Source organism: Microtus pennsylvanicus, chromosome X (assembly GCF_037038515.1).
Source record: "Microtus pennsylvanicus isolate mMicPen1 chromosome X, mMicPen1.hap1, whole genome shotgun sequence".
NCBI lineage: Eukaryota > Metazoa > Chordata > Mammalia > Rodentia > Cricetidae > Microtus > Microtus pennsylvanicus.
In genome coordinates this window covers 86,941,048-86,958,354 of record NC_134601.1, presented here as the reverse complement: position 1 = coordinate 86,958,354, position 17,307 = coordinate 86,941,048, and the positions used below count along the sequence as shown (strand labels likewise).

Genomic DNA, 17,307 nt, shown 5'->3' with positions numbered 1-17,307 from the left:
CCCACAAAGCAATATCTGAGTTTCCCCCATTTTTCTGTAACCTGCTCATCTGACATTTCTACCAATGTATGTGAAAAGAATTATGAAAAAAATAAATTGAGTTTTCACTTTATTATACTTTAAGTCTCATAAGGTTTTGCAAACAGAAGCATAGCACTTTCAACAAAGTACTCAGCGAGCTTATTGTTGCATAACTAAGGAAGTTTGTAAAATATTCCTACAAAACCTATTGCTATTTAACAGATATAATAATGTATATATGGATCAATATAGGAATAAAATGTCATGAAGAAATTCTTAATTGAAAATACTATGCTTTTAAATATATATGTATTTTAAAGATAAAAAATACAAAGAATGATGAGATGAAATAAATAATGAGTGGGTATAGGCTGGATTACAAATCTTGATAAGTGTGCAAGATATGAGGGGCACTAAGGGAGTATCCCCAATAGATAGTCTAGTTCTAGTGAACTAGGAGAAAGAGGCTGGAAAGGATGTTGGTATAAATACAATTCTTCCCAAGGGATTAAATACTGACATGAAGACTATTTGGGTTTTTTTATCTCCTCCATATTACCTCAATGTTCTGTTTGTCACCCTATCAAAGGAGCTACAACTACAAGTGCTGGAAACAGGATTGTCTCTAAACAGGGAACTACAACTGTATTTTATAGATTTCCTTTAAAAAAATTACAGTGTCTGTCTTTGTAGTCCTAATTGTCCTGGAACTTGCTATGTAGACCACGTTGGCCTCGAATCTGCCTACTTCTGCTTCCCAAGTGCTGGGACTAAAGGCCTGTGCCACCATGCCCAGCTATTTTATAGTCTTTCATGTTAATATTCCTAAGGTCCTCATGGGACAAGCTGTGTTTTTATTTGGCAAAACCGAGGTAAAGGCAATTGTATTGCCTAATGAGACAGCTTAATTTGATCTAGATAGTTAATGAAATCCTCATCTAAACATCAGTGACACAGATATGGAAAAAAATCCTAATATTCACATGGAACCACAAAAGAACTTGAAAAGTCAAAAGCAATTCTTGACTAAAAAGAGCAATATAGTAATATCTGACTTTAAAATATGTTACAGGGTCATAGTAATAAAAACTACATGGTACTGGCATAAAACAGACTCAGAGATGAATGGAATAGAATAGAGAGCCCAGATTCTCCATGAAGGTACCAAAAGATTATACGGTAAAAGCCCTTTTTTCAAATGGTTAAGTGCCTTGACTAAAATTAAATTTTATTTTTGACTCTAAAGAGACTAAATTGCTTAGAGTCTGTCTCAAACAATCAAACAAATAAACCTTTTTTGTATATAATCTTTGGTCCAGGATAGAATCCAGTCAGAGGTGTTTGCACAAAGCTTTTCATCAGTGTTAATTAGAACAGTGAAGAAATATTGTGATGGTTTGGATAAGCATCTTCCAAAGGTCTATGACTGGGCATGGTGGCACACGCCTGTAATCCCAGCACTTGGAAGGTGGAAGCAGGAGGATTGTTGTGAGTTCAAGGCCAGACTGAGCTACACAGTAAATTCAGAGCCACTCTGGGCTAGGCATGAGACCCTGCCTCAATAACATGCACTAGAGAAGAGTAGCCTTTTAATAAGTGGTGGTGAGGAAACTGGATATCAGCATATAAAAGACTAAAACTAAAGCAATGACTCTCAACCTGAGATAAAAATCAAGTTAAAATGATAAAAGGCTTTAATGTAAAACTTGAAACTATTTCAAGAAAACAGGACAAACACTTTAAAATATTGACACAGGCAATGTTTTCTTTAATAGGACAAACAAAAGCAAGAATTCATAAATGAAATGATGTCCAATTAAAAAGCTTCTGGAGAACAAAGGAAATAATCTAGGAAAAGATAGACAACAGGAGAAAAATCTATTAGCTAATCATTGAGTAAGGGATGGATATCCAGAATATATATAATTTTTTAAAATAACACTGAAAGAGTAAATAATAGAATCAATTAAATTGGCAAATGAACTGAAAAGACATGTTCCAAATGAGTAAGTACAAATAGCCAGTAAATATAAAAAAAATATAGTATTATTAAGTCATCACAAAAATACAAATTATAGTTACATTGAAGTTGCATCTCACTCCAGCTAGAATGGTTATTATAAAAACAAAATGAAAACTCAAAAACAACAAGTACTGCCAAGGATGTACAGAAAAAAATGAACACCTACTCATTGTTGGTAGGAATACAAATTATCCCAGCCATTTTCTAAAACAGTACAAAAGTCCTTTTAAACATTAAAAATAGAACTACTATATGATCCAGGTATACCAATCCTGGGTAGCTGAAAGAAATGAAACCAGCACACAAAGAAATATCTGACACCTCTTTTTATGGCTGCACTAGTTATAGTAGCCAAAATATGGATCATCCTAGATGCTCATCAGCAGATATATACATATATATATAATGAAGCATTAATCATCCATAAAGAAGATGAAATTATGTCATTAGTGGAAAAATAGATAAAACTGAATGGCATCATATTAAATAAAATAAGCCATACATGGAAAAGATAAGTATCATACATTTTCTCTCACATATACAAATTGAAAAAAAATGACATGAGAGTAGAAGAGGAAATAATAGGGATTGATAAGGGGCTGTGGGGCAGGAACGAACAGGAAGGAGAAAGTAGAAGGATGGGTAGACATGATCATTGTATGACATATGCATATATGTAAATGTCAAAATAAGACTTAATAATATGTATAATTAATACAGGTTAATAAAAAGATGGCCTAAGCATTCTCTTTCTATGTAAGCATGTCCTATATAAATGAGAGTTGATGCATTTACTAGACTAGTACTGCTGTTTGAATTCTTGTTCAGTATAGTGGCTAAATCTGCAACTTCCTTCTAAAAAAGGAGATTTTTCGGTTATAAAGAAAAGGAGATCAAGTCATACCGGTCTTTCCCTTGCTTGGTTAGAGTTACAGCAAGATATTTCATATTATTTGAGACTATTGTAAAGGGTGTTCATTAATATTTGTACTTTCTGGAGACAAATCTTAAAAGTCTTACAAATTTATGTATAATGACTTTATAGAAAACTTTTATCAGTTTGAATTTAAGTTAAGCTAAAGTTAACTTCGGTGCTTTAATTCAGTGGCTATATGGAACAACCCAGACAAGGTCATGCAAAATGTATCACAAATAAGACCCAGGACACAAAAACATATATACGTAAAAGACAAACTGGTTTAAATAACTAAGCACATAATTTACACAGATACTGTGGGGTTTGACTGTGTGCTACAGTTATAAGGATTATGAAGCACTTTTAAGTCCTGCACTGAAGTGCTTATAAAACAGTAATTATGGTAATTTGAATGAAATGCCCCCATAAATCTTGGGCATTTGAATACTTGGTCTCAATTGGTGTTTGTTTGGAGACGATTAGGTGGTGTGGTCTTCCAAAAGGAATAATGACACTGGGGCAGGGCTCTGGGGTACCACTGTGCTTCTGTGCTTCCTATCTGAAGTTTAAGATGTGAGCTCTCAGCTGCTCCTCTTACCCTGCCACTATGGACTCTAACCCTCTGAAATCTTAAGCTCTAAATAGACACGTTCTTCTCTAAGTTGTGTTGGTCATGGTGTTTTATAACATCAACAGAAAATATAAGACACTGATATTCAGACATTCAAATATGCTGAGTGGCAATTATGTGCCTGTTGCTAAGCTAGGTCCCAGAGATATGCAGATAAATACAAATAGTCCCACAGTCAAGGGACTCTTAGAATATGGCAGCTATTAAAGTTTAGTTCTGAATTTACTGACTTTCCACCCCTTAAAAAACAATCTTATTGTTGATAATTTCAAAGATGTTCCAATGTTAAAAGAGAAGTCATGTTTCCTTCCCACCCAGCTTCAACAATTATTAACATATCCATCTTATCCCACTGTAAATCTCAACTACTTCTTCCATATTATTTTGAAAAAAATTTCCAGCTATCACTTCATCACACCCATACATATTTCAAGGAGTCATTTCTTGGAGATAGATAATGTTTCTTAAAACAGCATAACAACATTACTACTATCGTGCTGCCTAGAAGTTAATGTCAAAATGCAGCCATTATGCAAAGTTCTAAGTGCCTCATATTCTTTAGATTGAATTCTCTTCTATTTGATTGATAAAGCCTGTTAAGAAAAGATGAATCCTACAATGTACGCCTAAGCAGACTGTGTGTTATGGCAAAACATGTTACAATTCCAAGTTATCTCAGTGATCAATATTTCTTCCAAAATTTAGTTGAAATAATATAGTGCTACCAATTGTAAACAATAGACACAGAACATGCAGTAGATAAAGTCTGTTACAGAGTTTTGTCTAAGCATAGAATGAAGAGATGGGTGCTATTTTCTGAAAGCTACATTTAGTCAAGAACTTGAACCAAGTTTTCTCTCAACTCACCAGAAGATAGTGAATTTTATGAATGAAAAATTGGTGACAAAATCCTTTCAAAAAATGTTAAGTTCTTATTATTTTTTACTGATTTTTATTTCATGTGCATTCGTGTTTTGCTCATATGCATGTCTGTGAAAGTGTTGGGTCCCCTGAAATTGGAGTTGTGAGCTGCCATGTAGGTGCTGGGAATTGAACCTAGTTCCCCTGGAAGAGCAGTTAGTGCTCTTAACTGCTGAGCCACCTCTCTAGGTCCAGTTATTGATATCATATACCATGAAAACTGTGAAGAGAAAAGTGTTTCTCTAGTTCAAGCTGAGATAATAGAGAACCAGAATCTTTGTGAATTCCCATTGAGTCTACCGTTAAAGGGGGAACAGATACAATATCATAATCAGGTCATATGCAAAATGTGAGGGATTATAAACTGCCAAGTACATTTTTTAACTTTTAAATGTATTAATTCACTGAGTAATTACAGAAACTCCATGAGATATACATTGGTATTTCCCTTTTACAGATGGAAAAACTGAAGGAAAAAATAAGAAACTTATCTAAGCTATATATCTCATAAATAACCACATAGAATATGAAACCAGGAAGACTGGCTAAAATATATATTAATTTCATCCACTATACAATACATATTTCAATATAAGGTTTTCATTTAAATCTACTCTAAATTTTCTAATGGCAATTACGTTATTTCTCATGAAAAAAAAAACTTACTTATTTCCAGATTCTGGCATATGAGAAACTTGTTGAAGAATAATTCGAACCAGACACCTGTGTCGAAAGACAATACAGAAGAAGATTCTCGGGTGTGAGGAATGCAGATTAGTGGTAAAGTGGTTGCCTACTATGTGTGAGGCTGTGCTAGTTTCCCCCAGTCTGACAAAAGCTAAGATGATCTGGACGATGGAACCTCAATGGAGACAATGCTTTCATCAGATTGGCCTGTAGGCATTTCTTAATTTATGATTGAAGTGGGTGGGCTCAGTCCACTGTGGGCGGTGCCATTCCTGGGCAGGTGGTCCTGGGGTATATAAGGAAGCAGACTGATGACAGTGGGGGAACCAGTATAGACTAAACTAGGCCCTCTGAATGTGTGACATTGGCTGGGTTAGACTGTGGGGCCACTGTTGTTAGAACTGTCTTTTTGGAATTCATTTTCTTTGGAGGGATACCTTGCTCAGCCTAGATAAAGTGGGGAGGGCCTTGGTCCTGCCTCAAAGTGATATGCTAGACTTTGTTGACTCCCCATGGGAAACCTTACCCTCTCTGAGGAGTGGATGGGGGTGGGGGAATGTGAAGGGAGCGGTAGGAGGGGAGGAAGTGGGAACTGGGATTGGTATGTAAAATGAGAAAAGATCATTTTTTTTAAATTAATTAATTAATTAAAAAAAGAAAGCAGGCTGAGCAAGCCATGATGAGCAAGCCAGTAAGCAGCACTTCTCCAGGGCCTCTACTTTAGTTTCTGCCTCCAGTCCCCGACTTCAGATCCTGCTAACTTCCCTCAGTGATGGACTGTGATCGGGATGTATAAGACAAACAAACCCTTTCCTCCTCAAGTTGCTTTTGATCATGGTGTTTCATCACAGCAATAGAAGTAAACTAGGGTAGAGGCCCTAGGTTCTATTCCCAACACTATAAACAGGAAAGAGAGGGGGAGGGAGAGAATGACAGGTAAAGCAAGAGCAAGCAAAGGGAGAGAAATTCTTAGGAAGAAATATGTCAAAGTTATGATGCCAGTTTATTAACTTTGAGTATCCCAGAGTGCAGAAATGAAAAAAAGGGAAAATTAATCTTATTTGTAGATCTTTGTATTGTTCTAAAGGTTGCAATAAAAACAAATTTTATGATTTTTGGAAATAAAATTTAATAAAATAAGTTTAAAACAAAATTGTTATTTATAATAAGCTATTAAAGTGTTCCAAGTTCATATCAACACAGAAATATCAAGTATGGTGTATAATTCTTTATTTTTTTATGTAAGAAAGCTGTAATTGGTTTTGGAGTCTCACAGAAGAAAGAACCACTAATCTTTGAAAGAATCTGGAAGCTTTACTACAAAATGATATGATGAATCATTGGTAATTTCAAACTTGAAAATACTTTGGAATGGAAAACTATCTGAGCCTGGTACACCCCCTATAATCTCGACACTTGGGAGGGTAAGGTTAGCCTGAGATACATAGTAAGATCCTGCTTATAAAATAAAATAATAAAATGAAGTAAAACTTAAAATAATAAAATAAAATAAAATGATGTGAACCGAGGGCCAGGTGTGGTGGTGAATGACTGTAATAAACACAGCAGTCAGGAGATAGAAGCAGAAGGTTCAAGACCAACCAGTTCCAGGCTAGCCAAAGCTATATAGTGAGACCCTGTCTCAAAAAGGGGTGTGAGGCTGGAGTTGTTGCTTGCCTCACAGGGATGAAGCCCTAGATTCTGTTTCTAACACTGAAAAAAAATGATTTAAGGAAAAGAAATGTTATGTGTCCTGAGTGATTTTATGTATTTACTTGATTGAATGTATGCTGGTATGTCAACTTCAATTCTATCACTCTATTTCCCATGAGAAGCATGGCCTGAAGTAGAGCTGACTAGCAGTAGAACAAACACAGCCTGCTTTGGGTTCTTTTTCCCCAGTCACAACTATAGGGTCATCATGGCCAAATCTAACTCTCAGGATTACACACGAAAGATCCCTTTGAAAAAAAACTTTTCCTTTCTAAAAGGAACAGGGGAGATAAGGTTCAACCACTAACCTTTGCCTTTTTTTTTTTAAAACTATGCATCTTCATTACTGGTTCTTAAAGGCTTTGATATCATCAGCAGTTTTAGCAAAGTTTATAAATTAAAAGTATGAAGGGCAGCTTACTTTAAAGCTCCAAGTACTTCTTTTGGGTCTTCTGAAAGTTGAGATAAACATTCCAAAGCTTTGGCTGCCACAAATTGTTGCCCATTCTAAAAAGAACAAACATAGTACGGTAAGTTACAGCAGCAAGTTCTCTATATCCTGCCTGTTACAAAAGAATAGCCATTTTTTCTCAAAAGGGTTATCTAACAATGTAGAATGAAGCTGTAATTCACCGACAAAAAGAAAACAGGTTCATTTTATCCTCAGGAACTCACATGTTTTTCTTGTGTTCTTTCTTTGGCTCTTTTTATTGTTTGTTTTGTCCTATTTTAATTTGTTTGTTTTTGTTTTATCTTATTGTATTGTATCTAATTCTTCTTTTCTAATGAGTCAAAAAGTGTGTAAAACAGGATGGGAGGGGAGATGAGGAGGCACTGAGAGAACTAGGGGGGAGAAAATGGTAATCAGAATAAATTATATGAAAACAATCTATTTTCAATTTAAAAAAAAGCTCATAGCTTCCTATCCACAATTGCAGCCTTGCTTTATCCTCTTTATCCTCATTTTCAGTAGTAACCAAAAGAAACCCAAACTGTTGAACTCCCTCACTTCTAGTACTCTTATAGCTCAAAGACTCTGTTTATCCCTATTTGTATCCTTTTCTCGTTTCTCCCAGCTCCTCCAACCCTTCCATCCTAACTTGTAAATTTAGTCCATTACCAGAGATCTCCCTATGAGAGACCTCTTCTCTGAAAGTTTCCTCACTATTTCTGCAATGGAAATGTAGGCTTTGTCCAAGGACACTGCTTACATGGGAAACTTCTCAAGTAACAATAGATTTACTTTCACTGCCCTTCCACTCTGGAGGTGGAGTGTGTGCCTTAATCCTTCAGTATTATTTTCATGTTATTCTCACTCTTTCTTTCCTAAAAATCACCACTTTGAAATTTTGTCATCATATTATATCCCTTATTGTCACCATGATCTCTATATACCTTACTGTTGCCATGGTACCCGTATCCTTTGTTGTTGCCATGGTCTCTATTTCCCTTGTTTCTATGGTTTGTGGATGAATTAACTACCGCTAAGTTATTTTACCCACCCACCCTCCTTCTCCTTCTTCCCTCTCTCAGCATTTTTAATGCACAGAAAGATCTCGCTAAAATTCTAGCCTCTCAAATAGCTTAAACTTCATTCCATTAGCAATCTTAAAACAATTTCATACTGTCATAAACTACTCTGAAAGGATTTACTTTCTTCTTCTGAAATAAGATTATTATTATTATTACAAATTTCCACCTCCTCCCCCTCCCTCTCCAGTCCTAAGAGCAGTCAGGGTTCCCTGCCCTGTGGGCAGGCCAAGGTCCTCCCCCCTCCATCCAGGTCTAGGAAGGTGAGCATCCAAACAGGCTAGGCTCCCACAAAGCCAGTACATACAGTAGAATCAAAACCCAGTGCCATTATCCTCGGCTTCTCAGTCAGCCCTCCTTGTCAGCCACGTTCATACATTTTTTTTTTAAAAAAAATAAAAACTGGTGAAGTCATTGGAAATCAGTGCTGTGGTTCTTCCAAAGCTAGAAATAGATTCACCATTGTTCAAATACATCACTCCTGAGCATATTCCCAAAAGGTTCTATAGACTACGCCAGAGATACTTGTTCATCCCAGCTTATTGCTGCTTTATTCACAATAGCCAGGAAATGGAAACAGCCTAGATATTCATCAGCTGATGAATGGAAAATGAAATGTGGGACTATATACAATGGAATTCTATCCAGCTGTAGAGGGGTGAACTTTTCAGGTGAATGGATAGAGCTGGATAATAAACTGAGTGAGATGACGCAGACAGAGAGATACAAATGCCACATGCTGTCTCTTTCTTATTCTGGGATCCTAGATATTAACCTTAGGTCTGAGTGTTTAACCTGGATTAACTATAAAAGACAGGAAAGCAGAAAGAGACCATTAGGGGAAGTGGGAAAAGGCACTAAAGGAAAGTGGAAGTAGGGCACGGGCACTAGGAAGAGGGTATGTGAAAAATGGGAGGGGGATCAACTGGAGGGTAAATATAGAGTGAGAAGAGGAAAAGAAGAAGAAATTATGTAGGAAAAGACCATAGGGAAACCTAGTATTTTATAAGCTTCCTTAAAATTGCATAGTAAAATAACGCTCCCGTGAGAGTCAATGATTATTTTACAAAATCCCCAGTGCCACCAGGTAGGGAATACTGTCCTTCAAACTGTTGGTCAAGGAGTCGAACAGATCTACCTCAAATAATATAGGCTATTAGCCATTGCTTTTGGTTGCCTGTCAGAACCCAAACATAAGACCCTTTTGATGAAGATACCACATTTTGGGCCATAGGAATTGAAGAAATCCAGCTGGTACTGACCTTGAAGCTAGCTGACTGAAGGCTAGCTCTAATAGTGTTAAAAGTTGATTTTGCAAACTGTCAAGAAAACAAGTTACCAACAGTCCTACCTAGCTATAAAGCCCGATAATCACAATGAGATCAGCAGGACATTCCCAATGGTCCAACAGTGCTATCTGTGTCTCTCTATCTTTTTACTTTTTATTGTTTCTTGGTGGATTTCATATCAGGCACTGGGATCACATTCATCTCCCCACCCTTTCACATCTAACCTATGCTCCTGCAGCCTCCCCCCAAAACAAAAGAAAATACCATTTTAAAGAAAAGGAAAAATCTGGTCATGGAAACTGCAGCGTGACACAGTGAGTCACAGTGCACCCTTTAGTCCATACATCTTTCAAGTGTTCACTGCAATGTCATTGGTCCAGTTAGAGGCCTCTGGCTTCTGATGGGCCCTCACTCCTCACTGGGACTCCTCTTGGACTTTTTGCTGTTGCCCTGTGTCATGGAGATTCTGCAGGTTTGGATCTGCAGGACCAGCCCCTTCACGTGCTCATAGATGTGATGGATATTTGGGTAGGACAACTCTTAGCCCTGGGTAGCAGCTGGGTTGGTCAGCACACTGGCTCATTCTTCCTCATCTGCACCGCCAGGGCGAGCTCTCTAGCACTATACCTCCACCCATCCCTCACCTCCCCTACCCCACCCCTAACCCGCAGCTTACCTAATGCAGCAAGCAGCAAGGGGAGGGGCGGGGTGGGCTCTCCTTCTCTCACACTCTCTCAGGACCAGTTCACGGGAGCCCCCACCAACAGGGTCAGCTCTACTGTGCTGCCCAGGCTAGGCGCAAGGCCAGCTCTCTTACTCTCATGACCTCTGGCTGGCTCTCCAAACTGCCACAGACCATGAGAGGTGAAAGTGGGGCATCTTTCCCACCACATGGCAGATGGGGGGGGGGCAACTCTCCCACTCTCATGGCCCCAGGGCTGGCTTGCTTGTGCTTCTGGCAACAGGGTCAACACTTATATCTTGAGACAACAAATAACTGTGTAATTGAACCTAAAGCCCACTCAATTGGAGAGAACTCATTCCTGGTATTATAAACCTAGCCAAGAAACCATGGTCATGATTTGAATAAGATGTTGCCCACATCCTCAGGTATTTGAATACTTGGTTTTACGGTTCAGGGAGGCTTAAGAGATGTGGCCTTGCTGGAGGAAGTACATCACCAGGGATAGGCTCTGAGGTTTCAAAAGCCACTTGCTTTTTTCAGTTCATCTTTCTTATTTTGGGGGCGCATTTTTTTTGTCTTATTTGTCTTTTGCCTGAAGATTTTGGTGTTCAATTTTGTGTTTTGTTTTTTTTTCTGTGAGTTTCTCTTTTTATTTATTTATTTTTTGTTTGGTTTTGGTTTTTCAAGACAGGGTTTCTCTGTGTAACAGCCCTAGCTGTCCTGGAACTTGCTCTGTAAACCAGGCTGGCCTCGAACTCACGGAGATCTGCCTGCTTCTGCCTCCCAAGTGCTGGAATTAAAGACATGCGCCACCACCACCTGGCTGTTTATTTCTTTTCTTTTTAAAAGACAGGGCATGGATTTGGGTGGGTAGAGGATGGTATTTGGAATAGGAGAGAAAATATGATCAGAATATATTATATGAATTTTTCAATAAAAAGGCAAAAAATAAAAAATAAAAAAGATGTGAACTCTCAACTTGTTGCTCAAACACTGTGCTTGCTCACACACTTTCCTTCCATGATTCTGATGGACTCTCATCCCTCTGGAACTGTAAGTACCAAACAAACCCTTCCTTCTCTAAGTTGCCGTAGCCATGGTATTTTATCACAGCAATAGAAAAGTAACTAATGCAAGTCATAAAGGGGAACTTAGTACTACCATATTACTAAAGGAATAAAAGTTTCCAACTGAATTCTAAATACCCATCCTTTTGACCTAAGAGAAGTACAACTCTCAGACATCACTGAAGAAGATTCTTTTTTCCCCCAGCAGATGGATACTATTAGAGAGATCTATAACTGGTTTTTAAAAAAAGGCAAGAAAAAGATGACTGTGGGGTACCTAGCCCTAAATGGGACATCTCTATCACAAGTCTACACCTAAGTCTCAGGGAAAATTGTCATAGAGTGGGTAGAGAGACTGTAAAAACCTAAGGACTGGGATGACAGCCATAAGATAGTTTTTTTTTTCTGGACAGGGAAGAGATAGAGTTCACATGAACATTCAACAACATGGTTATCTGTATAAGGCCTATAAAAACAACACCAATTTACACATCAACACAGATAAAGCCCCCAAGCACCCATCCCCTAGATGATGAGCTACAGGCAGTCAATGGCTGCTAAGGGAGGAAAAACCAGTTTTATTTCTTTATTTCATACAGAAGACCCACAATCCTAAGGGTTCAGATCCAAATACATGCAAATAAGAGCAATGTAAGTTGGAATCAGTTTTATACATACATATATAACATAACATACATACACACACACCACACACATAACTAAAAGGTCCTGAATTTGTAAGGGTGTGGTTGTGGACACAGGAAGAGTTGGAAGGCAGAAGAGTGTGGAAAGGATGGAAATATAGTATACTCATGTATGAAACCTTCAAATAATAACAAAACCAAATTTATTTTAAAAAGGGATACATAAAGTTGGGAAGAAAAAGTGGGGAATGGGAAGGAACCAAAGGGGAAAAAGGGAAAGCTAGATTTGATGGAAACAAACATGTATGTATGTATGAATTCTCAAACTAAAAAATAAAATAAGAAAATCTAATAGAAAAAAATCATTTTAATTAAATAGAGGATTAATATTGGAGTACTGGCAATCTCAACTAAAGAAATTTGTGATAAAAAGTCCACAATAAGACTGACCTTGGCCTGAACCAGCTACCTAGGCCGGAAAGGGCCTGAGAAAGCAAGCTCCATGGGAGTGGGAGTGGATCCAGTCCAGGGACATTGGCGGACCAGGACTGAGCCAGCGACCTGGGCCAAAGCAGACCTGAGACAGCAAAATCCACGGAAACAGGTACAAGGGAGCAACTGCTGAGTGAGTGCATGAATTGGGACCTCAGATGGAATAGGCCTGAGCCAGGACTTCTGTGGGTCTGGGTGTTGGTCTGTGACATCAAAGAGAATAGGCAGGAACCAGAAACCTTTGCAGGTCTAAGCATGAGTCTGGGACCTCTAAGAGAGTAAGCCTGAGCCAGGTCCTCTGCAAGTATGGGCATACCCAAGCCTGGGAACTCTGAGGGAGTAGACTGGAGCCAGAGTTCTTTAAAGTACCAACCCCAAGCCAGTGACCTCTGCAGGAACAGATCCAGACCATTTACAGAAACAGGTCTGAGCTGACAACCTAGGCTAGAGCAGGCCTGAGACAGCAAACTCCAAGGGAGTGGAGCAAAGCCTGGGAGTGCTGAGCGACCTCCAGAAACATGGAGTGACCAATGAGGTGACTGGCTGGAACCATGGCACTGACTGTATCACAAGGAACAACCATCTGAGCCTTGGATTCACTGGCACCTAGAAGATTAATCAACAGAATGACAGCCAGCCCTAAGCACACCTATTAGAGGAAAGGATGAGCAGAAGGGTAAGAACACACACAGCACCAAACAGCAACATGACACCAGTAAAACCTAAAGACCCTACAGCAGCAAGACTTGAACAACCAAATATAGATGAAGCAGAAGAAAATGACTGAAAAAATAACTTCAGGAGAATGTTTGAAACTCTTAAAGAGGAAATGAGAAATTTCTCAAAGAAATAGAGGAAAAGACAAACAAAAAATTGGAAGACATCAGCAAATCCCTTAAAAAAAACCAAGAAAAAGCAATCAAACATATGAAAGAAACTATTCAAGACTTGAAAACTTAAATAGATACAATAAAGAAAACACAAGCTAGGGGAAATTATAGAAACAAAAATCATGAGAAAATGATCAGGAACCACAAATGCAAGCATGAACAGCAGAATACAAGAGATGGAAGAGAGAATCTCAAGCGCTAAAGATACAATAGAGGAAATAGACTTATCAGTCAAAGAAAACATTAACTCTAAAAAAAGCTTAACCCAAAATATCCGAGAAATATGGGACACCATGAAAAGGCCAAACCTAAGAATAATAGATATAAAAGAAGGAGAAGTTCAACTCAAAAGCACAGAAAATATATTTGACAAAATCATAGAAGAAAACTTTGCCAACCTAAAGAAAGATATGCCTATGAAGATATAAGCTTACGGAATACCAAATAGACTGGATCAAATAAAAAAAAGTCTCCTCGCCACATAATAATCAAAACACTAAACATACAGAGTAAAAAAAGAATATTAAGAGCTACAAAGGAAAAAGGCCAAGGAACATATGAAGGCAGACCTATCAGAATTACACCTGACTGAGCCATCCTCTCCTCCAGACGGGGTGATTGTTTGAGTCAGTACCATGAGCCATAATACCCAAGCCTTCATGAGCACCAATGCTGGACTTCCCCCAAGCTATGAGACAATCAAAGAGGAGTATGGGGTGACTGAGCTGGGGGAACCCCACAACTCAGCTGTGGTGAGAACCACCATGATCAACATGCCCAGAGAGGTCTCTGTGCCTGACCATGTGGTTTGGTCCCTGTTCAATGTACTCTTCTTGAACGTCTGTTGCCTGGGTTTCATTGCCTATGCCTACTCTGTGAAGCCTTTTCACAGAGAATGCCGCAATCTGGATTCTAGTCCTGCCCCGCGCGCCACAGTCCACAGCTGCCCGTCCAGTGACCCTTCCTTTACCCTACGTGTATGCAAATGTTACCTTCCTGCATCTGTCCACAGTGGATTCAATAAAATGCACATGACGACAAAAAAAAAAAAAGAATTACACCTGACTTTTCATTGGAGACAATGAAAACCAGAAGGTCATGGTCAAGCGTTATGCAGAAATTAAGGGACCAGAGATACCAGCCCAGACTACTATACCTAGCAAAATTTTTGATCACCATAGAAGGACAAGACAAGATATTCCATGACAAAACCAGATTTAACCAATACCTAGCCACAAACCCAGCCCTACACAAAATAAAAGAAGGAAAACTCCAACACAAGGAAGTTGGCTACATCAACAAAACACTGACAATTGATGATCTCACCACAGCAAATCCCAAAGAAGGGAAAAACGCACAAATTAACATCACCAACAATGAAAACTAAATTAACAGGAAACAGCAATCACTGGCCATTAATATCCCTTAATATAAGTGGACTCAACTCACCTATAAAAAGACACAGGCTAACAGATTGGATATGAAAACAGAATCCACCTGTAAGAATGGCCAAGATCAAAAACACTGATAACAACTTATGCTGGAGAGGTTGTGGGGTAAAGGGAACACTTCTGCATCGCTGGTGGGAATGCAAGCTGGTACAACCCCTTTGGATGTCAGTGTGGCGATTTCTCAGAAAATTAGGAAACAACCTTCCTTAAGACCCAGTAATAACACTTTTGGGTATATATCCAAAGGACACTCAATCATGCCACAAGGGCATGTGCTCAACAATATTCATAGCAGCGTTGTTTGTAATAGCCAGAACCTGGAAACAATCTAAGTGTTCCTCGCCCAAAAAATGGATAAGGAAAATGTGGTACATTTACACAATGGAGTACTACACAGCAGAAAAAAAATAATGACATCTTGAAATTTGCAGGCAAATGGATGGAGCTAGAAAATATCATTTGAGTGAGGTAACCAGACCCAGAAAGACAATTATCACATGTACTCACTCATAGGTGGTTTTTAAACATAAAGCAAAGAAAGCCAGCCTACAAACCAACAATCTCAGAGAACCTAGACAACAATGAGGACCCTAAGGGAAACATACACAGGTCTAATCTACATGGGAAGTAGAAAAAGACAAGATCTCCTGAGTAAATTGGGAGCATGGGGACCTTGCGGGCAGGTTGAAGGGGAAGGGAGAAACAGGGAGGGGAGCAGAGGAAAAAAATGTAGAACTCAATAAAAATCAATTAAAAAAAGACTGACCTTATCAAATGCTGGACTATTATTTAACAAAGAATAACTTTCAGGAAAAGTAAGAGCTTTTCAGTAACGAATTGCCCCTTCCTCCTCCATTTTCTCCTCCTTTTCCTCAAGACAGGGTCTTCTATGTTGCTCATGCTGACTTGAACTCCCTGTGTAACTGAGACTGGTCTCAACCTTGTAATCTCCTTGCAGGGATGAACATTAAAGGGACTTACAAATATATGTAGTGACTTTTTATAGTCAACTTCTCTTAGTTTGAATTTCAGCTGAGCTAAAGTTGACTCCTTCACTATATAACTTGGTGGAAATATAGAACAACTTAGGGTCCATGAATGCAAATAAATAGCACAGAAAAGAATGAGCATATGGAAAGGGATACATTATTTTAGAGAAAATTGCTTTTAAACAATCTTGATCATAAATGGTTAGTGTTTAGGCAGGTATTATTAATCCAAAGCTATAGGAAATTTAGAACAGAGCAAAAATGGTCCTGTCAAGATTTTTAAGACTCTTAAGAGATGAGGAAAATAAAGCTTAGAGAATTTAAGTCGCCATTGTGAAAAGTAAGGCAAAGTGAAACAATTCATTTATTTTGATTTGTATCATCGAGTTAGGTACTGAAATTTTTCAACAAGTGAAATTTAGAACATCTTTTCCTATTTCTGTGAAAAATGTCACTGGAATTTTGATGGTGATTATACTGAATCTATAGATCAGTTTGATACTATAGACATGTTCACAATATTAATTCTGTCAATCAATGAACATGGTAGTTCTTACTATTTTTCTAGAATCTTCTTCAGGGTTTTAAAATTTCCATTGTAGAGGCATTTTCCTTGCTTGATCGGGTTTATTTTGGGTTTTTTGAGGCTATGGTGAACAGGCTTGTTTTTAGTATAATTTTTTATTATATTCAGTGCTAACTTGAACCTGAAAAGAAACCACTGGATGTTCTGTATTATTATATGTATTTTAAAGCAATAAAAGTATACTTTAATGTTCTGCAATTTATTACCAATTCACACAAAATCCTCCTCCCTTACCTACTTCCAAGTAAGAATTAACAAGTGAGGTTTGAGAGTATGCCACAGGTATGACTTACAAAGTACTGTAAGTCAAAAAACCGTAAAAGACACTGATATTCAGACATTTAAATACAGAGTGGCAATTATGTGCCTGATGCTAAGCTAGGTCCCAGGGATACAAAAACAAATACAAATACTCCCAGCCATCAGCGAACTTTTACAGTACACCAGCTATTAAAGTTTAGATCTAAATTTCCTGACTCCCTACCCCTTAAAAAACAATTTTATTGCTGATAATTTCAAAGACGTCCCAATGTTAATAGCCAGGCTATGCTTACCTCCCATATGCCTACCGCCCAGCTTCAATATCTCATCCATCTTATCCCACTGTAAATCTGCAACTACTTCTTCCATATTATTTTGAAGACTTTTCCAGATCATCATCACACCCGTACATATTTCCAGGATGCATCTGTATAACCACATGACCACTATCATGCTGCCTAGAAGTTAATGTCAAAAAAGTCATGCAAAGTTCTAAGTGCCTCATATTCTT

At 38.1% G+C, this 17,307-nt stretch overlaps 1 protein-coding gene across 1 annotated transcript in view; it reads right to left on the bottom strand.

Annotated features, from left to right (window-relative positions):
• Positions 1–17,307, bottom strand: part of Tex11 (testis expressed 11) — a 277,507-nt gene that overhangs the window by 84,083 nt on the left and 176,117 nt on the right. Inside the window, exons 18-19 of the mRNA XM_075957716.1 lie at positions 7,334–7,419; positions 5,179–5,235 (exon numbers count right to left, since the gene is read on the bottom strand). Of these exons, the coding sequence (XP_075813831.1) occupies positions 5,179–5,235; positions 7,334–7,419 (143 nt within the window). The remainder of the gene's footprint in view (positions 1–5,178; positions 5,236–7,333; positions 7,420–17,307) is intronic.